The 22408-nt window shown below is 40.3% G+C and overlaps 1 protein-coding gene across 3 annotated transcripts in view; it reads right to left on the minus strand.

Moving 5' to 3' along the window:
• Positions 1-22408, minus strand: part of BMPER (BMP binding endothelial regulator) — a 240243-nt gene that overhangs the window by 73616 nt on the left and 144219 nt on the right. For all 3 annotated transcript variants that reach the window (XM_045792879.2, XM_045792881.2, XM_045792880.2), the window contains exon 12: positions 4051-4380. In XM_045792879.2, the coding sequence (XP_045648835.1) occupies positions 4051-4380 (330 nt within the window). The remainder of the gene's footprint in view (positions 1-4050; positions 4381-22408) is intronic.

The raw sequence follows: 22408 nt of genomic DNA on the forward strand, positions 1-22408 counted from the left end.
TACCCTGTAAATTGATACGTTGAATCTGCAAAGCCAAAGAAATTGTGAATTCATGCTAGTTAAGACACTGAAATAACAATTTTGAAAAAAAGACAAGCAAACTATAATATGATTTGTAATACACTCTCTAAGGTATAGAAGAAACATGACCTCAGAAGCCTGTAGCCAGGCAGCTGCCCAGCAAGAGAAATGAGGGAAGAAAATCAATTCCATATAACATTCTAACTTTTAGAGCATACTTCCAAAGACTTTCCATGTTGCAAAATTTTCCAAACTGCGAATCTCTTTCCTAGACAGTAGGCAAATACTATTCTTCCAAATGCCACAATGGCTGACAATTTATATCCAAAGGAGTTCCAACATCATTACTGACAATGATATAACAAATCTGAGACTTTGGACAACCGAGTTCATCAGAAATCAACTCACAGTGAACAAGCCAATCATTACGTTCTTTTCATGCAATGGACTGGTGGTCCATGCGGGTTTGGGAAGATGCAGACCCACTGTTTTTAGTAAACTCTTCTCAAAACTCTTGACCTCTCGGTCATAAAAACAAACAAACAAAAAACAAAACAAAGCAAAAAAACATGGTCCCCGCAGTAAGGGAATAATTTGTAATTCATTCTCTTTTCCTCCTCTTTTTTTTTGTTACTATTGTATTAAGAGGATTTTTAATGGAATGATGCTAAGTTTCATACTGTATAGGGATGACTTACCCAACTACAGATGCCTTTGTCTATCACGGTATCAGATACATATGTGTTTGCATGATTGTCATTACCCTCTACGTGAGTAAAAGCCATGCAAAGTAAATTACGATCGTGACAGGCAAAATAATTTAATCAGGTGTAATTGAAAAAATTGCTCTTCCAAAAGATATTTTAAATAGGCATCTTAAAAACATTGTGGTAGGGGCTGGGGTTAGTCCTTTCTACAGCTGGGATGAGTTTCCCCATTCCTCTGCATGGGAAATTAGGTAGAAATAACTGGCAGAATCAGAAGGCCAAAGCCCAAGCACATGTCCCATCTGGGGGTGTAAGCAGCAGCCACATTCTTTCCACTGCATGAAGCACCTTCCAATGATCCCTTCTCACCACTGAATGTTTTACCAACTTGTTTTATAACCTTCAAATGTGTAGCCAGGCTCCAGACCAGTAGTTTTGCTTTGTTTTGTTTTGTTTTGTTTTGTTTTGTTTTCGGGGGTGGGGGGAGGAAGTTGTTCTTTTGTTGTTGTTTTTGTTTTACTTTGTTTTGGTTTTTTTTGTTGTTGTCATTGTTGCTTTTGCTGTTGTTTACTTAAAAGACAGAGGAGGTACGAAATCTACAGACATAGCATAGTATGCTTAAAAATTGATGGTTTTCCTGTTCAGATTTTATACCAAAGGAAAAAAGAATAAGAAAAATACGTGTAGTCTCCAGGTTCATAAAGTATAGAACTCTACCAAAAGTAAAATAAAACCACACTCCCACGTGTTAATGCCTTCGGGTAGATCTGACGTAACTCTCTCAGGTAGAGTTGATGAAGTGAACAGATGGCAGAAAGGAAATATTTTTAAATTATTCATAAGTGCCAAGAGTTGGGGTAGGAGTGTGATGGGGGTGAGTAGTGCTTTCTTGAACTACTAAGCCTGCTCCGTGCCCTCTGTACCACCCCTGTTTTTATTAGGAAAGCAACTACAGCCTAATCCCACCACGCGGCACGGCCACCTGTGCTCCTCTGCCAGACGATGCCGTCATGAAGTGCTGAGTTCATAAACCACAGGGGCAAAGAGTCATTCCTCCCCATTTCCCATCCTCCAGCTGCAGGTTTGATTTAAGCTGTTATTTTGAAGAAAGGACCCTTTGATCATATGAATTTATGAAATTAAAAAAGTAATCTATGGGAGAGGAACACTCCAAGGATATACTGTGATATTTTAAAAGGACAATCGATAGGCGATAAAAAGAAAATATCCCTCAGGGGTAGTACAAACTGAGATTGGTAGTGGGGAGAAGACTAGTGTCTGGAAATGGAATTGTTCCGTTCCAAGATAATCTCAAAGCAAGTTTAGAGCCCAGAGGAATAGAGTTCTTCCCTAGGCAGCAGAAAGTTTATGCTACGGGAAATTGTTCAGCGGGGTATTACGGGCATCACATAACTTACTTGCATCGTGGGAAGAAATGGAAAAAAGAAAGGAAATTGTAAAAGCGAGTTCAAGGCCGAGAAGAGTTAAATTCACTAATCTAATTATGGTGTTTATGATCTAGTATTATTTTCTTAGCAGCCTCAACCTTTCACTCATTTTTACAATGTGGAATCCTGACAAGAGGACACTTATTCCAGAAGGTATTGCCAGCTATGGGCAGAACAGTATTGAAGCTCCTGGACTGTTAGCAATCTTCCAGTATCCAGGATCCCTTTGGGAACTTGACCAATAATGCCCATAGCAGTAGAATCCACAGTGTTCGGCTCACATGCAGACAGATCAGCAGGGTGCTTCTAATCTACTGCTCTGTAATCATGAGTCATCTGGTGCACGATTTATGGGGAGCCACAGACCGTTGCCTTCTTTAAAGAAATGAGCTGAGGCCCATATCTACAGAGTGACACATCATCTGAATAAAACAACAATTGAAAAAAACAACTGATCCCCCTAAAATTCAATAAATAGAGCTCTGCACACCTGCCACTTTCAAAGTGAAGCTGGGAGCCCTTCTCCCTTTATAGAATGCTCCAATACATTGATATTTAACTTTTTCTCACTGAACCCATGTTATGCTCTCTAAATAAAAGGCCCTTGGGCTTCACCTTGGCTTCCTGCCTTTGTTTAGCTAAGGTGGCATTCCATAAACGTGGATCGATTTGTCCAATGTATTTTGGCTTGAGCTGAAACAATTAACGGCATTCTGAAGGTACGGCAGAGAGCAGTCTCTATAGTTCCTCAAAAGTGCCTGCTCTACCAAGCTCTCTCTTTCGGATCCTTATTATCCAAAGGAACTGTAATTGATGTAATTGATGCTTTGACACTGCCACGTTTTCATCGGTATAAAAAGCAAGAAGTATGCTGATTTCCTCGAGGATCATGCTGACAGAAACAGCATATACCAGGAGAGTGTGCGGTGCGATATCAAGCTGACAGACAACGTGGATTCACCAAAGGCAGCGTGGAAGGAACCAGACGTGACATAACTGAACGTGTAAATGAGCCGAACTCCTTCTTTGGGGCTGATATTGAAGGGCGGACGTCGGCTTCTAAGAAGCCTTTTTAGGTAGAACCCCACAGGCAGGAATGTGAGCTTTCACTGAGCCCCTACGAGTAACTGCGAGCAACTACGAACAGTTTGGCCTGGGGGGATGTGCCTGCCCACGGAGTGGAAATACAGAGTCCAGTAGGCCGCAGGCAACATGAGGGGCTGAGAAAGGGTAGCAACAAGCAGCTCCACGTACCCAAGGCTGGGGGAAAGTGCTCTCAGAGCACCCTAAGCACCCTCCAGCAGAGCCAATGGTTCTAGCCGTCCACTAAGTCATCGAGCACCTTCCCCAGGGTCAAGAATGGACAGGACTGCTGGTCACACGGCCATGCACACTCCCATCTGCACACCCACACATTTGTGGTTTACTTTTGAGGATTCCCCCCTTCTTGGACAGATGCTAGCAAGAAAACACTCTTTCTCACAGATGTGAAACTGCGCATTACTGGCTGAGCTGGCAGAAACACTGACAATTCCAAGCTGGACATCGAGGGCCTAACATTGCAACAAAACATGAGAAGGAGGTTATTTGGAGAACACAAATGCTATTTTTGGAACAAGGATGTCAGCAGATTGCAAGACTGGTGTGACCGGTGCCAGACTGCAAGACTGCAGTGTGCAAATTTCTCCTACTCTTTTGTGCCATCTTGGAGGTGTCCCTTGGGAGCCCTGGTCAGTGGGAAGAAGGCCACCTCTGCAGTCAGAGTGCTCCTCTGCCTCCAGGTTGTCCTCCGTGGAAGAGGCAGAGTGCTCAGGTGGTGCTGCTGCGTGGGTTGGTGAGGTGGGGGCGGGGGGCAGAGGGATACAGAAGCCCACCTGCTTTGGTCGTCACTTTCAAGAGGTAGCCATCCAGGTCGATGTGGAACTGTGGCGCCTGGCAGGGCAGCGCGATGCGCGAGCCGTTCCAGCGCACGGTAAGGTGCTGCTGGAGGCTGATGGTGCTGGCGCCCAGCACCAGGTCCACGGACTTGGTCCAGGAGAAGGAGCGGGTCCTGCGTGCGTCGTTCTTCACCAGCACCTGAAAGGGCGAGGCAGGGGAGGAGCAGTCTTTCGTCAAAACGTACTGACACGTCCCCTGAAAGTTAAATGTCCGTCCGTCAAAAGTGTTGTAGTGGGGATCTCCGAATACCGTGCAAACGCCGGGCTCTGCGGATGAGTGAGAGACAAAAGCAGGTCATAAACTGAGCGAAGGATTCAAAGAGAAATCAGGGGTCCCTGCAATATTAACCTGGAGGGGGGCACCCGCCAGGTAAGGGAGGGCCTTAGCAGAGACGCACTAGTGGAAATCAACTTAAAAAAAAAAAAAAAAAGTTTGATTGTTTTAAAAGTCTGTGCCAAACATTCTAGGATGTGTAATACTTTGGGCGCTTTAATATTTGAAAGTTATTTATAACACTTCCAAAGTTTCAAACCATCTCTGTTTTGGAGACTTGATACGCTTCTATGGTCTTAATATAAGGGATAGAGAAACGAAACTGAGATAATTTTGTAAACAGAACTGGCCTTACTTCATAAGCCATATAAACAAAAACCAAAAATGAATAAAAGGCAGCAACATTAATGACAATACAGCAAAGCAATAGTGTTATTTCCATTTAACTGTTTCAAAAAATGTAGAAATATGGTATTCTAAATGTTCCTCATTTTTTTAAGGTATTACATTCTACACCCATGTATTTACTAAGGACAAATAAATAGAATTGCCAAACAGATACATGTCTAATACCATTAGGAAACAAAGTACTGATAAAATTAATTGTTTCTATGGTTTTTTACAAATACAAGATTCCTATATTTTGATCTGTGTATCAAAATCTAAGATCGGATAAAAATAAACTGTAAAACCCATCATTTAATAAATTTAAGAAATTCCAATGCATTCATCACTTCAAAATACCATTCTTTCAAATATTTGCAAAACCCAGGTAAAGTTTGAGACGGGGGGCATCTCAAAGATTGTTACAGAAAATTAAATATTGCTTCTTTTTTTGAAAAGGTTTTGACATTGATTTGTTCTCCATGTAAACATACTTTATCCGTTTTCAGGGAGGCATGAACAACCAGGAAATGAGGAATTCATTTAGATAAAGGAACCCACATGATAAAAGAACTATAATAAAAAGATCAATTTCCAGTCAACACCAGCACAGAATATGAAACTTTCCTATCAACAATTGTTCTGAATATGTAAGAGAAGAATTAAAAGTCAACACAGAGGAAGGATGTGCCAACTGATCTGACAGAACCAATGGGACCCAAGGCAAACATGTGCTTGTAATTTCTAAAGTGCTTGGAGAATAATGTTGTTTTATGTTATGATACATTATGTCATTTCATACGTCAATTACATTTGATTCCATATAAATCACATGTATTTGGGATTTGGTAAATTAATTACTTGTTCTAAGCTTTCCTTATCAATATTAGACAGAGACTCAAAAAGATAGTTTTTGGTGTGTAGAATAGTTTCAATGAGCAAATGCTTTAAGGAATATATAAAAGGCACTACTTGGGGTAAGAGAAGAAGTGGGTGGGAGAGAGAAGCTCTGAGAGCTCAGCAACAAAATTTTAATTTGCCCTCCATTTCTGTTCCCTTCTTGTCCTTTTCTTCATTGTTTTTTCCTTGTGACTCCAACTTTACTCAGTTTGTTGCTTCACAGTGGACCCCACCTCCACCTTCCTAATCTTATATCCACTCCCAACTACTATTCCCATCTATCTAACCACCCCATAATGCATGTTCCAGTCCTTTCTCCATGTGATTGCTTTCAAAATTGTCCTATCACACATTTCCCTCACAGTCTAACAAAAGGGATCTTTCCCTGGCATGAAAATTGTATTTTTTGGATTGACGAGGGGCAAGGCAGTTCTTTGGAACACCCTGAATGGCATCAGGAAAATTATAGTTCTGAGTTAATACCATCATGTGCCACAAAAGGACTGTTAACATCACCACCAGATGCACCAAATTCAAGAGAAATTTTTCAGAGTTCTTAACTCTGCATACTCAAGAAAACCCAGAACCCATCAAGGCTTTTGAGCTTTGAGCTTGAAACAGATGGACCTCAGCCTGCAAAGGCTGAGGCACTAATGAAGGAGCTGAGATACTCCTGAAGAAATCCCCTCTCAGCTCGGAGCAGAGATAGGGAATGCCTACACCTTCTGCCCAGAGTCTGAAGTGGCAATCTTCTCCTTGTACCAGGGATGATCCATGGCTTCTCCTGGTTTTCTGACTATAACTGCATCCAAATTATCATTAACAAAACCAGTATTAGCTAGCAGTTACCGAGTATTCACTACCTCCCCTAGCACTGTTCTACATGCCTACTGATAATGGATACATCATGAGAAAACGGATATTTAGATTGTCTCCTAAAATTAAAGAAATAGGTAAGCACTTGGTAGTAAATCCATAAAATGAACTATAACCTAGTCATTAAAAAAGTGTATGAACAATGTTTGCAATTGAGGAAACGCTTACGACATGTTAAGTGAAAAACAGGAAACAAAATTCTGCCTACAGGATAATCTTTTTTAAAAAATTTATTTATTTATTTTAGAGAAAGAGACAGAGAAAGAGAGGAGGAAGAGGGAAAGAGAGAAAATCTCTAGCAGACTCCCCGCTGAGCATGGAGCCCAACACAGGACTTGATCTCACAACCCTGAGATCATGAACTGAGCCAAAACTGAGAGTCAGACGCTCAACCAACTGAGTCACCCAAGCACTCCTGTCTATAGGATAATCTTAACTGTGCTAAAATAAATACACAAATACACACCCCCAAATTGTCAACTATGGTTATTCCTTGGTGGCAGAACCACGAGTGATTCTTTTTCTTCCTTTCTTCCTTTTGCTTTTCTGTTGTTTTTGTCATTGTTATAGTTTTGTTTTTTAAGAGTCAAAATGTGGGCACCTCTAGATAAGGCCAGTTATATGACCAACCAAATCCTCAAAGAAGCAACAGAAAATATACTGCCTACAGTGACCCTGGGGAAGCCTGAGCTTACTCATAGCTGGGCAGAAAGCAATGGGGGACATCCAGGGAGACCAGGCAAGGGAAATCACATGTAACAGGGCTGTCAGGGAAGATATTTTTCAAGAGGCCCTAACTTGTGGAAGAGAGGGATTTGGAGATCAGAATGATTTTTCTCTGTAACAGCAAGATAGAAGAGGCCAACAAAATTTCATGACTAGGAAGATGCTTGAGAATTATGCGTTGCATTTGGGGACATTTGTATCATGAGCTAAAATAATTTTGAAACCTTGGCCCTTTTTCCTGGCATCTCAAGGTCCCTGTGCCAGATCCTGCAGGAGCAGTGAACACGTGCACTGGAGAATGACGTGAAGTGAGAATCTCAGGGTCACACAGATCTGCCTAGCTGGAAAGGAAAAGAACTAGAGAAACACTTAAGGGACACAAATGAATGTTGTAAGCTCGTGTGTGTGTGTGTGTGTGTGTGTGTGCATGCACGCGTGTGCGTATACATGTGTATTTTTTTTTTCCAGCAGACCCAGTGAAATGAGCTGTAGTCCAAAATGTCCAGATGTCCGGTCACACTCTTCTGGAAAGCTTGGAATGATAGAACTATACAAATGGACCATTCTATAACTAACTGTTTGAGTATGTGTAAGTCAGAGGATAGAGAGAAAAATTCCAATTTACAAGTAGTGGTATGTTTTTTCATAATCCTTTAAATTAAATCATCAAATGCCACTTTTGTTTTGGTTTGTTTTCCTTATATGTACACAATGTCTAAGCATAAAAAAAAACATTAGAAGTATATAAACCCAAATATTAAGAGTAGTATCTTTTCTCTTAAGTAATGAAATTATGTGTGACATGTATCTTCCTCTTTCTTATATGTATTTACATTATTATTTACATTACATTTCATTATTTACAGTGACTAGGCTTACTTTTAGGATACAAATAGTTGTCTTAAAATATTAAAAATACTGGATTAAAACACAGTGCTTTGATGTTACATACTTTAATAAGATCGCTATGAGGATTAAGAGAGTCAGGATTCTTCTAAAAACATAATTCCAATATTTTTCTCCTAACCTCATCAGGTACATGTATTTCTGCCATGAGTAAATTTACTCTAATGAAACGCCTTCCTTCTGAGAGCAGTGGTTATTCCCAAAACATCCGTCAAAGAAAATTAAGGGGAAATTATACAATTCCATGTTATAGAGAAAATAAGAGAAATCGAATGGACTCCAAACCCCCGCCCCTAAAACACGACCAAACAAAAACAGAAGAAAAAAAGTATTGTTTATGGTTCTGTGACCAAGAAATAACCGCTGTTTACAATTTGGGGGCTGGATGTGTGCGTGCGTGCATGTGTGTGCATGTGTGTGTGTGTGTGTGTGTGTGTGTGTGTGTGCACGTGTATATGTGCGTGTGTGTTTTTTAACATAGTTAAGATTATCCTGTACATGAAATTTTATTTCCTCTTAACATGTCATAAGATTTTCCCCGTCACTAAAATCACTTTGAAAATATAGGAAATGACTTTCATCCTCAGTCTTTTACTTCTCCAAAGAGGACGGTCTCTCCTACTTATGGTACCACAGAACTACACAGATCAGCACATGTCCAGAAATGTTCTAACCACGAGAAAGTCTATCAAATAAAAAACATGGCTTTCAATTTTTCTCAACAGAAATTGCAGGGAAACAGGTCCTGTGGGACTTTGGGTCATGGGGTCATGCAGGGAACCCCAGGTGGGTAAGATTCACGATGTTGTGCCAAGTTTGAGTCAAGAACCAGGAAAGGCTGGGATTAGACACATTGCCCTTAACACAAGCCCTTATGCTGCTCCTGAACATGATGTCAGCCTCTGACATAAAAAGGCCATGAGTGCCCCAGCGGGGACTGAACTTCTCCACGCAGGAGGCTCTGGCCACACGCAGAGGTGTCCCTGACAGCTGTTGCCCAGTGGGACCTGAGTGCCAAGAGATGCTCCACTAAGTGGCACCTGGATTCCTAGGAGATTTTGCCTCTTTTTCTTCTTAAGTAAAAACTTAATCTAACTTTACTGTGTGAATTGGTGGGGGGGGCGGGGACAGAAAGGAGGTAGTGGGTCTCTTTCCACCAATCTATAATTCACCAGATAGACTTACAAATCTACATATGAAAAACCCATTTGAAAAAAAGTTGAGTAGGCATGTGAAACTAACATATATCTTTTTAAAAAGTTGAGTAGGGATACCATTAAGAATGTAAATTTCTTTTCAATATTTTCCATATACTCACCAACTCCAAACAGAAGAGCAAAGAAAGTAGCCTCTACCGTCAAGATCTAATCTAAAATAAATCTAACCCCAAAGTCATGACTGACTTCCTAGGACCTCCCCAACTGAGCCCAGTGCTGCCTTACCTCTCACCTTTGCTCCTGGGTTGGGGGGAGGGGGCAATGCACCTGTCCCACACATCACAGTTCCCAGTACATGGATCCTTCACATCCTGGTTCAAATGCCAACTCCCCAACACCTTAGCCAAAGACGTTTCTCTTTCCTCAAAACCCCAAAAGCAAAACTGACCACATAGCTCAGATTATCTGGGACAGTCTTTATTTCAAATGCTCTACCCTATAGACACATGATGTTTTTCAGTTTGAGGGTTAAAAATATCACCGAACCCATTGCAGGCTTATCAATTTCTTCCCTAACTTATAGTTAGAATGTATCCTTAACTCCTAAACCAGGCTTTAAACTCCTTATATGTAAACTTTGTTCTCAGTGCCTGGCACTGTGCCTTGTAAATTGGAGGTATATACATACATATTACATGTACTCACCTTTGCATTACTCACAGCAATGCCTGATATAATACATATTAGGTATCCATAAATATTTGTTGAATGAATGGGTTAATTAATTAAAGAATACATTTTAGTAGAAAAAAAACTGCCACACTGAACTCACTAAAATAGATAGCTAATGACTAGCATGCAGCAGGTTATCAACAGGATTTTATTTAACCAGTTAACTAGTTGGATAATTAATTAATGTTCTCAGAAAAAAGGAATTAAGCCTGCAGACAAAATTAAGGTTGCTAATTAGCTGACCTGGAGATGGGGAGATTATTCTGAATAATCCAGGCAGCACGAACGACATCACAGGGGTCCCTCGTAAATGAAAGAGAAAGGCAGGAAAATGAGTGTCACAGTGATACAGCGTGAGGTGGACCCCACTTGCCATTGCTGGCTTTGAAGACAGAATGGGGCCTCAAGCCAAAAAAATGAGGGTGGCCTCTAGGTGCTGAAAAAGGTGGAACACAAAACAAAACAAAAAAATGAATACAGATTCTCCCCGGAGCCTCCAGAAGAATGGCAGCCCTGCTGATCCCTTGATTTGGGCCCATTCAGAACCATTTCAGACTTCAGAACTTCAGAACAATACATGTTGTTTTAAAGCCACTAAGTTTGTGGTAATTTGCTACAGCAGCAATAGGAAACTAATAAACTTAGCAATAGCCCAGGAGAGTTGTTTAAAGTAACTACTTTATGCCAGGCACCATGCCAGATGCTTTCCACATTTTCACTATCTCTTTTAATCCTCACTACTTCTCTGCACACTCTATTTCATTACCCTGGTTTCGCAGCAATGAGTTCGGAGAGGTGGCCATGTTGCCCACGGTCATGCAGCCAAAAGCAGTAAAGACCGAGTTCAACCCAGTCTATTAAAATTATGAATGAAAAAGGAGAGGTCACGACCAACACCATTGAAATCTGAAGCTCTGAGGCCAGTGTCTTCCTCATTTTCACTCAATGCTTCCACTGATACCCTGTACCACAGTGTCCTACACAGCTGTTGTTATCTAGATGGGATCACAGAGCTCTTGGGGAATCTGGAGAAATGTGTAGACACTCTTCCTTCCAAATGCACATGAGTGCATCCACTCAAACGCAGAGGTTCATGGCCACTCTGTCCCAAGACTGATCAAGGAATCCATCACCTTCCATTTAAGAACACTATCTAGAAGTTAACTGAAAACTATATTATACGGTTCTCTTATTTGGTATGTTTATATTTCATCTCCCCAACTTCACTGTAAGCTCCTAAATTCAGGGTCTGTACCAGCTTTTTATCCATTTCCTCTGGAGCACCTTCCAGGATACGGGAGACTCACCAAATGTGTTATAGAAGATGCATTTTTGCCACTCTTGCCATCCAAGCTCTGACCTTAACATGTCTGCTGTCTATAAACTAGAAATTCTTATTTATCACTTAAGAGAACTGTGCACCTGAGCTGAAGAGGTAGGCCTCACATCTCTAAGTTAACCTAGCTTCCAGCTTTAAAGTCACTTTAGAGCTTTGCAAACATTAAGTATGTTGCTTTGAAGAAAGCCACGGGTTTGAATCCTAGTCTTGCCACTTAGTGACTACAAAATCATGCACTACCTATATCCCCTCAGTCTATTCACCTGTAACATGGGTCTAAGAACAATTACCTTGCAGGTTGGTTATAAAGATAAAGACACATTACAAAAGTGCTGAGAATGTAACAGACGCTCAGAGAGTAGTTATTATCAGTTTTATAATTCTGTTATATGAATTCAGCAAACAGACATCCACTGCTGGCTAAAGTAGGGTTGAATAAGACTGTAACATACACATAAAACATAGATTTGTTGAAAAGACAGTGTGAGTTGAGTCCATCTATAAAAGACATATAAATGCAGATTTGGGGCTAGCATCGAGTAAGCCTTCTAGGCCAAAAGAAGAATGTTAATCAAGTCATGTGGCAGCTTGCACAAGAGCAGGAGACCGATTGGACCAGAATGGGGAGTTACTTCAGGGGATGTGAGACACCCAAACTGTCCAAATAAATTGGCCTGAGATTTATTGCCAGCCTGAGAAGTTTAAATGTATTCCAAAGAACCAACATTCCTTAATGTGTTTCCTATGAAACATCAATCCTGCCTGTTGCTTTGCCAAAATAAGTAGAAATAAAAAAATCTCTGCAGCTCAAATTAGTTCGGGAGGTACTCCATACTCCATCACCCTCCTGAAAGTTTACCCTGCACATTGGCATATCAAGGGCTCTGCAAATTCTGCAGCAAAGAAGCATATTTGAGTTTATTTGACCCAGCATTTCCCGCATGTATTTAATCACAGAGCCATGTTTTGAAAATATTATTCATTACTCTTCTCAGCACCAGCATTTTATAAAACAGACTTTGAGAAACTGCAAGAGACAGTGAAGGCAGCCGGTGGAAGTTCTTGCGAAGGCCAGTGGCATGCAGGAAGGGCTGAAGGAGAAAAGGCCAAGGTCAGTTGCAGGCAAGAGGATGAAGCTCTGGCTGCCATGGAAATGGGAAGGAACTTACTTATTAGAAAAACAATACAAAGAGACAATCAAGCAGACTTGATGACTGATTAGCAACATGGGAGAGAAATGCCAAGAGCATGAGAAATAACATTAAGGCCCCAAACCTGTGCAGCTGGGATAAGGGGGTGCCAGAATTCAGTCAACAGATAGAGGCTGGAAACAGCCAGTCATTTCTCCATCCAACTCCCAACCCTGACAATTAGGAGAATCGGAGGTAGCAACTGTTACTAAAACTCAAATGCAGTACTTTGGAATAAGAACGTGGTCTCCAAAAAAATTAGAAGCTGAGATCTACCATATCCGCATCTTGTCAAGACGTCATATAAAGGTCCTCAGAAATCAGAAATCAAAATCAGAATGAAAGAGGAACTACAGAAGGGGTGCTGTGGAGGCAGAGCCATGAGCTCACAGGATGAAAAGGTGAAAAACAAAAGGAGAAGAGATATGTGTTCTAAGGACAGATGTGGAAGGGCAGAGCAGAGGAGTGGAACGGTGGCTGGGGGCGGGGAGTACTAACAAGAAGGGACTGTGATAAGAAGAAAGAATGATAGTGCTCATAAATTAAAACTTCACATCAAAGGGAAATACACAGTGCAGCTAGTGAGTCATTTCTCCAAAGTCCCAGGGAAGGCTAGACCTCAAGAACTGTAACTCAAGGGATGGGAGGTTAAGTGACCTCATAAATGTAGATAAGTTTTTAAAAGGTGAGCAAATACAATGGCTCTCTAGTCGTGCAGAGAGAAAAATTGGCAAACTTCATACATGTTTGGAGGCAAGCTTCTGAAACAAAGAAAAATGTAGTCAATGGAGAATAATAGTTCTTCAAAGTGTTGGCTTTGGAGTCTCATGGAACAGGGTATCAGCTGCCCTCACCCTATTTAATTCCTCAGACCCTCAGATCTCTCATTTGTAAAATGGAGCTTCTACTTCATGGATCATTGTGAGGATTAAATGTCAGGATACATGGAGAATGTTTATCACAACATGGACTGACACGTACTTATATTCATAAATCTTTGCTGGCAATAGGAACAATTTTAGTGGCAACAGAAGTAACAATTTTTGTTGTTCTTATTTTGTTCATAGTAGACATGACCTCCAGAGAAGAATAATTCTTCCTCAGTTTTGCATACAGTAATGTGTAACTTATTATACAGTATTTTCTATAAAGTGTAATATTGGTTTCAGGGTCTGTATTGTCTGGTCACTTTACCGTATTTTAGACGTACTGTTGCTAAGGGGTTTGGTCACCAGTTTTTTCAGTCAAAACTAGGTATATGCCTCTTTCTTGAAATTCAAGATGGCAGCCTTGACTAAATGTACCAGATGGCTAGTAATGAATTTATATATCTCTTTCTGTTCAGGACATATTCTTTCAAAATTAGGCAAGAAAGTAACTTTTAATTGAATGATTTAATAATGGTGCATTTATATTAAGAATACTTTCCCGAGCAAAGATCCAGGGAGGCCATATGATGTGTTAGAACAAACACCGGACTAGAAGGTTAAAAAAAATAGAAGAGCAGGTTCTCATCCAGCTCTTCCAGTCAATACTACCAGGAGCCTCAGTTTCCTCACCTGAGAAATGAAAGGGCTGACCTCAAAATTAAAGTTCATTCATTTATACAATCCCATGATGCTGAAATGGTGATGAGTCTGAGTGACAGAGCAACTCTGCTCTTCTTCCTTACTCCTGGTGGAAATTCTACAGTTATTTCAAGTTTACAACTATACGTATTTTAATATTGTAAGTAAGAAAATCTGGAGAGGTCTTCACCTTAGCACTGAAAATATCTAAGTTGCCAGAAGGGGGAAAAATCTAGAAAAATGAGCGGACATGGAAAACCAAGGCAGTTTGATTTGTCAGTGAGCACAGAGCATACCAACTACCACTGCTCTGCACCTGAGCAGAGGGAGAGGTGTCACCAGGTGGACGAAAGCCTGGACATTTGAGCAGGCATTTCTTCCAGGGTGGGGGTGGAGGGAAATGCCCTGAAATTGGAAACTCCTCCTAACATCCTTCTCCAATCTCTAATCCCTACCATTTGCCCTTTGGAGCTTCTCTTCCCTTCCTAACTGCAGCTGGTTGTTAAATTGTCCCAAATGACAAAGAAGTCATTGGTTGACCTTCCGCCGGGCCCTGGGGCCAGATTTCACTGTAGGGACTCAGGCTCCACACTTACCTCAGGCATTCTTCTTAACCACTAAGCCTCAGTTCCTCAGCCGTAAAATGGAGCTCATAACATTATTGGGCTCTGAGATGGACACGAGGATCAAATAAATAAGATCATTTGAGATAGCCCACGACAGTGCTTAGACACAGCAGACGCTAAATAAATACTAGCTGCTGCTGTTGCTACTGCTGTTGTATTTCTGGCCATTATTATTATTTGATGACGAGGAGGAGGAGGAGGGGAGGATTGCTAACTAAATAGTCAGAACTTAAGGACTACTAATGCTCTGTAGGAACCACAAGAGGTGGTGGATAAAAGATGACCCCTGGGGTGCCTGGGTGGCACAGTCGTTAAGCATCTGCCTTTGGCTCAGGGCATGATCCTGGCGTTCCAGGATTGAGCTCCACATCAGGCTCCTCCACTGGTAGCCTGCTTCTTCCTCTCCCACTCCCCCTGTTTGTGTTCCCTCTCTTGCTGGCTGTCTCTCTCTGTCTAATAAATAAATAAATAAATAAATCTTAAAAAAAAAAAAAAAAGATGACCCCTAATAACCTCAGGCTCCTCTTTCAGCATTGCACCAACCCACAGACAGAAAATTTAAAGTAACAGTACCCCTTAGAACAGAACAGTATATAAAACAGAAAACAGACTGGTGTCCTCACACCCCTTCAATGCTGCTCCTGCTGGGGTGGGATTTCCTAGCCACCACACATGACACAGTTGGGTTTTATTTGCCACCTCTGTCAGCTGGTTGGGCCTTGGGAGCAGTGACAAACCCACCTCCAGATGCTCAAGCAGAAACTTCAGTGGCCACTTAGCTTAACACCTCCTTGGCAGGGCTAAAGTCAACACCACAAATTCTTATTCTACAAGCATCTTGAGCTCTGGTTTCAAATTTCCTTGCTTTCCTGAGTTAAGGACAGACGCTTGGTGTTAAGGGACCTGGAGTTGCTTACAGTCTCGAAGGCCAGAAACCTTGCTCAAACACAGAATTACTAATTTGCAGAACCTCTGTCAGTGGAGATTTCTCATAAAGTGGGCCCCGAGGTCACAGTTTTGTTAAATTGCTGTTGTATTCCCCCTCCTCCCCACCACTCTTTAATTGGAGATACCTGTAGGCATGCCCGGGGAGTTAAGTAAGATGTGCCCAAACCAGCCAGGGCAATTCCACAGCACCCTTGATGGGTGCACGCAGCAGACAGAGGGGTCCTTCCGGGGAGCAGGCACACCAACACTGTGCACAGCTGGAAACTAACCCTGGGGGGGTTTAAAAAGTCACCTGGCAACTGTGAGCCTCCTTGCACCCTGAGTTGCTGAAATCGGATATTTCCTGTTAGTTGTGGGACGTGTAGCTGAGGTTATTTCAATTAAATGCACATCTGTGCTCAGTATACCCTACCCGCCTCTGTGTTATGTAACCGTGAACTTTTGTTTTGAGTTGGGACTCGGATGGTTAGGGCTAGTGTAGCTACAGGCACAGCTTAATGAACCTAGGGGGGTCTGGGTTTGGGCATCCACATCCGGCTGCCTTTCGCTGCCTCTGGTCTTGTACATGGCGAAGAGATCGAATTCTCTCTCATAGTCAATGTTTCTCTGTCTTTGTCTCTCCTTCCCTCTCTCCCGCTGTACATACACACACACACACACACACACACACACACCTCTCTTATCAGTGAAAACTTTGCCACTAAGTATTATTTCCATGTCTGAAAACAGAGATTCTGCCAGCACAGAATTTATCTGATTCAGGTCTCTCTGCTGGATGGTTCGGTCAAGATTTCACCTACTGCTTGCCAATTCACAGTAAGATAACATTTTACTTAAACCAAGTGCTACATGCACAACAGACAGTGGCCTTCTTGGCACCCAACTCACAGTCCTGTGCCACCCAGCCCAGGCAGACTGGGAGCCGCTCTAGGCTATAGCTCTTACTTTGGCAAGAAACAGCATTTGCGTGAAGGCTTTATAAAGTTTGTTTAGCTTACTTCAAATATTTTATTTTAAATAAATCACCCAAACCAAATTTAATTCTTTTCATTTGGACAAGGAGAAAGAGAGAACGTCCATGTTATTAAAAGACAACAATGCTTTTCATTCTTCCTTCAGGTCTGATTTTAACATGACCTTTTATTTTTGTTGATTTTGATAGACTCATAACTGCCCTTTCAGATCAACCCCACGAAGACGGTACTACCGGGGAAGTACAACAAGTTTGAGCCTCAGCTGTTGCTTTTTACCTACTGAATTGTGAATGACCACTATCACTGACTATAGCAAAGGGAGGCCTCTAGAAACATTCTACACATTTACTTCAAGTTTCCTCTTTGCTGTTCTTTTCAGAGGTCTGCAAGAGCCCCACACGCTACCAGGACAGACTAACCTAGTTGACAAGGCAGTAATTCTGTGGAATTTTAGAAACAGAAAATCCAACGTCACCTCTGCTGGGAATAATGTGACATTCATTTAACAACAACAGATAATCAAGGTAAGTTTTAGAGTATTTGAAGCTGTATAATCAATCCTTTTCATCTGTGTATGAAACTATATATGTGTCTAAGTATTTATTCTTGCCTCCTTCCAAAAAGCATTGGGAGTAGCTTTCAGACATACATACTAAATGGTTCAAACCACATAAGGGTAGACACATAAGGTGAAGTCAGGAATAAGCTTATTACTCAACAACTGCCTGCCATTAGAGGTGGGCTACAAAGTTATAGCTAGCTTCCTAGCAACTAAGGCAAAGGTGGTAAATTTTAATCAATCAAGGTTAATTATGCCTTTATCATTTTTTGTAGGGCTAAGCAATGAAAATATAAACACATTCAATTACATCCAAAGGCTTCTGGTCTGCCATTTTTTATACCAGCTTTGGGCTCCTATTTCATCTACTGTGTGTTGAGAGTAAATTACTGCTACTAGTACCACAGGTGTTTATTTCTGCATTCACACATGCTGTTACCCCTGTTAGGAGTATCAAAGGTTCTCAACCACTTGTCCTGGGGAGAGGGGTGTAAATCACCCCAGGAGACATTTGGCAATGTCTGGAGACACTGCTGATTGCCATAATCTCTGGGAGAGAAGTGCTACTGGCCTCTAGTTGGTGGAGATCAGAGATGCCGCCAAACATCATACAATATGCAGGACGTAGCCCACAACAAAGAATTATCTAGTCAAACTATAAAACCGAGGTTGAAAACTCTGCCGCAACTAATGGGGTGTGTTGGGTGTGTGTGATTTTGTTTGAATAAGATAGAAATCAGTCACTTTCTGGTTTTAGAAAACACTAGCCTTAGTTTGTACTTCAGCCTTCATCGGTCTGCTCTAGAAACCCATATGTCAGAAGAGCTTTTGTAATTGACAGAGTAGGAAAAAATGAGCCCAAGGGTTTGTTCTGGATTCTGGATATAATGCCAAAGGAATTTCAAAATAGGAGATCTTTAGGCCATAGCTAAAGGACATCAGAATAAGTCTACCTGATGTGTTAGGAAAATCTGGGCATTGCTTAAAAAAATTGGAATTCATCCCATCTCTTAATTCAATCTGAATAAATAAGCCTTGCCAATAGAATGTGTTTTACAGCATTGATGGAAGAACTGTTGGAGAGCAAGAGAGAGTAAACAGATGGAAAGAACACCAAAGGAAATTGAGAAATAGCCATCTGATGATATCATGTAGATTGGACCAAGAACCACATGCCTGGGCTCTTCGCACACTGACCTGCTGGATGCAGGTGCACAGAGTCAATGGTCTCCCTGGTACCCTAACAGCTGGATGATTTTCTCCCTTGCCAACTGCCTCTCTTAGTGACAGAAGTCAGGCTCATTCCCATGTTTTACAAATACAATAGTTAATATGGCTGATTAAAAACTTGCTTTGATTGTCATGCCCATCCTACTTTTTTCTTTCTTTTCTTTTTTTCTGATTAGCCACCATTATTCTAGATATGAAAAGGCTAGCTCATAGTGGAGAGACTAATAATGAAATGTAACTTTTCTCTCAAGTATCTCAATAATCATCACCTCCATTCTTATAACATAAAGTCAGATAATTCAAGATTGGGGCTGTTTCTGCACAAGACTGGTCATGTTCTTATTAGACTGATAAGCAGTGATCCTGCCTGACAGCACGCTGATTAGCAGGTGATGTAAGCTATCTATGCTCAAGCAAATTGAAAAAGTTAGCTAGAAAATCTTAGGAGTTCCTTTGAACTCTGTGCCTGCTTCAGTAAAGAAATACTCTTTAGAGAAATGCAAACATCTTCACTGACATGGATATATAGGAGAACTTCATCAGTTTAAACTCTACTCTGCTCATCCAGAAAGAAATGAAGCTGGAGGTAGCCTCCAAACCATCCATAAACAAAGGTTCCTCAGAGAGTCTCTGGGAGGATGATTAAATATAACAATTTATATACCGTTTGAAATCAACTGGAGTGTCAATCATGGGTAATTCTTCCTGCACTAACTGCTAGGCTCTATTAAGTCATACTTGGTTGGCTTCCTTTGAGTTATTTTATGTACAGGATTCTCTCTAAAGAAAAATTATTTGGTTAAATCTACTGTTTAATTTTCATTAATTCAACCAACATTTTTATCCAATGTATAATGTCTAATTATTTAATAAATAATTTTAAAATTAGTGAGATAGATATATATATATATATAAAATAAATATTTTTATTATATCTTACATATGTATCTATTGTCCAAAAAATGAAAGCCAGGATAACTTTTAGCTATATGATTTTAAACACGTGGAATGAAAAAACTTGTTTCTATGTGAAAGCTGCTTTCAACCATCATCAAAGCCCACTTCTCTAAGGCTAACTAGTTCCTAAAATACTTTCTAATAAATTTAATGGCTTTGTTAATCCTGCTTATACAATGGAACTAATTTGATAATGACATTACTAATACTCCTCTTTTGATGAAACACTTAAGAAAACTATCTGCCTAGAAGAGATTATAAGAAATTCACTTCAGAATTAAGGACACACACAGACTGAAAGAGCAGGAATAGAAAAAGATATCCCATGCAAATGGAAATGAAAAAAAAAGCTGGAATAGCTATACTCATATCAGACAAAATAGACTTTATTTTTTTTAAAGATTGTATTTATTTATTTAAGAAAGAGTGCACATATGAGTGGTGGGGGAGAAGCAGAGGGGAAGGGACAAGCAGACTCCGCACCAAGTGCAGAGCCCCACATGGGGCTCGATGCCACGACCCTGAGATCATGACCTGAACCAAAATCAAGAGTTGGATGCTTAACTGACTGAGCCACCCAGGTGTCCCCAAAATAGACTTTAAAACAACGACTATGATAAAAGGCAAAGAAGACCATTACATAAGGATAAAAGTGTCAATCCAGAGAAAAGATGTAACATTTTTATGTTAATGTTATGTTTATTTATATTAAATGATTTATTAATATATATGCACCCAACATAGGAGCACCAAAATACATAAAGCAAATATTAACAGAACTAAAGGGAGAAATTGAAAGTAATACAATAATAGCAGAAGACCTTAATATCCCATTTTCATCAATGGATAGATCATTCTGACAAAAAAATCCATAAGGAAACATTAGCCTTGAACAACACATTAGACCAGATGGACTTAATAGATACATGCAGAACATACCATCCCAAACTAGCAGAATACACATTCTCCTCAAGTGCACATGGAACATTCTCCAGGATAGATCACATGTTGGGCCACAAAAGTCCCAATAAATTCAAGAAAACTGAAATCATATCAAGCATCTTTTCCAACCACAATGGTATGGAAGTAGAAATTAATTATAAGAAAAAAAAAAGGGAAATACAAGAACATGAAGACTAAACAACATGCTACTAAACAACCAATGGGTCATCAAAGAAATCAAAGGAAAAATCCAAAAATAACTAGACACAAATGAAAACAGAAATGCAGCATACCAAAATCTATAGAATGCAGCAAAAGTGGTTCTAAGAGGGAAGTTCACAGCAAACAGACCTCAAGAACAAAAAAAAAAATCTCAAATAAACAATCTAACTTTACCCTTAAAGGAACTAAAAAATAATAATAATAAGGATGAACAAAGCACAAAATTAGTAGAAGGAAGGAAGGAACAAAGATCACAGTGGATCTAGAAAACAGTGTGGAGGTCCCTTAAAAAGTTAAAAATGGAGCTACCCTATGATCCAGCCATTGCACTACTGGGTATTTACCCCAAAGATACAGACGTAGTGAAGAGAAGGGCCATATGCACCGCAATGTTCATAGCAGCATTGTCCACAATAGCTAAATCACGGAAGGATCCGAGATGCCCTTCAACAGATGACTGGATTAAGAAGTTGTGGTCCATATATACAATGGAATATTACTCAGCTATCAGAAAGAACGAATTCTCAACATTTGCTGCAACATGGATGGCACTGGAGGAAATAATGCTAAGTGAAATAAGTCAAGCAGAGAAAGACAATTATCATATGGTTTTTCTCATCTATGGAACATAAGAACTAGGAAGATCGGTAGGGGAAGAAAGGGATAAAGAAAGGGGGGGTAATCAGAAGGGGGAATGAAGCATGAGAGACTATGGACTATGAGAAACAAACTGAGGGCCTCAGAGGGGAGGGGGTGGGGGAATGGGCTAGGCCGGTGATGGGTAGTAAGGAGGGCACGTATTGCATGGTGCTCTAGGTGTTATACGCAAGTAATGAATCATCGAATCATCGAGCTTTACATCAGAAACCGGGGATGTACTATATGGTGACTAACATAATATAATAAAAAAAAAACATTTAAAAAAATCACAGTGGAAATAAATGAAATCAAGACAAAAAATGCAACAAAAATGATCAATGAAATTAAGAGCTTGATCTTTGCAAAGACAAACAAAATTGACAAAACTTTAGCTAAACTAGCCAAGAAAAAAAGAAAGGGGACTCAAAGAAATAAAATCATAAAGGAAAGTGGAGAAGTAACAATTGATCTCAGGGAAATAAAAAGGTGATAAGACACTACTAAGATCAATTATATGCCAACGAGCCCTTAGACATCCCGGAAGAAATATATAAATTCCTAGAAAGATGCAGTCTTCTAACACTGAATCACGAAGAAACAGAAAATCTGAATAGATGGATTATTAATAAGGAAATTGAAACAATAATTGAAAACCTCCCAACAAATAAAATTGTGGGACCAGACAGCTTCACTAGTGAATTCTACCAAACAGTCAAAAATTTAATACCTAGTCCTCAAACTTTTCCCAAAAAAATGAAGATGAGGAAAAGATTTTAAACACATTATGGCTAGCATTACCCTGATACCAAAACCAGATAAGGACACCACAAAAAGAAAATTACAGGTCAATACCCTTGATAAACATAGATGCAAAAATCTTCAGCAAAACACCAGCAAATAGAATGCAACAATACATTAAAAGGATCACATACCACAATCAAGTAGGGTTTATTCCAGGGATTCAAGGGTGGTTCAACAACTACAAATCAATCAAAGGGATACCCCACATTAACAAAATTAAGGATAAAAATAATATAATCTCAATAGATGTAGGAAAAGCATTTGACAAAATTCAACGTCCATATACGGTAAAAACTCTCGACAAAGTGTATGTAGAGGGAACATACCTCAACATTAAGACATATA

This window comes from Ursus americanus, chromosome 3, assembly GCF_024610735.1.
Source record: "Ursus americanus isolate L20-20 chromosome 3, mUrsAme1.1.p, whole genome shotgun sequence".
Lineage (NCBI taxonomy): Eukaryota > Metazoa > Chordata > Mammalia > Carnivora > Ursidae > Ursus > Ursus americanus.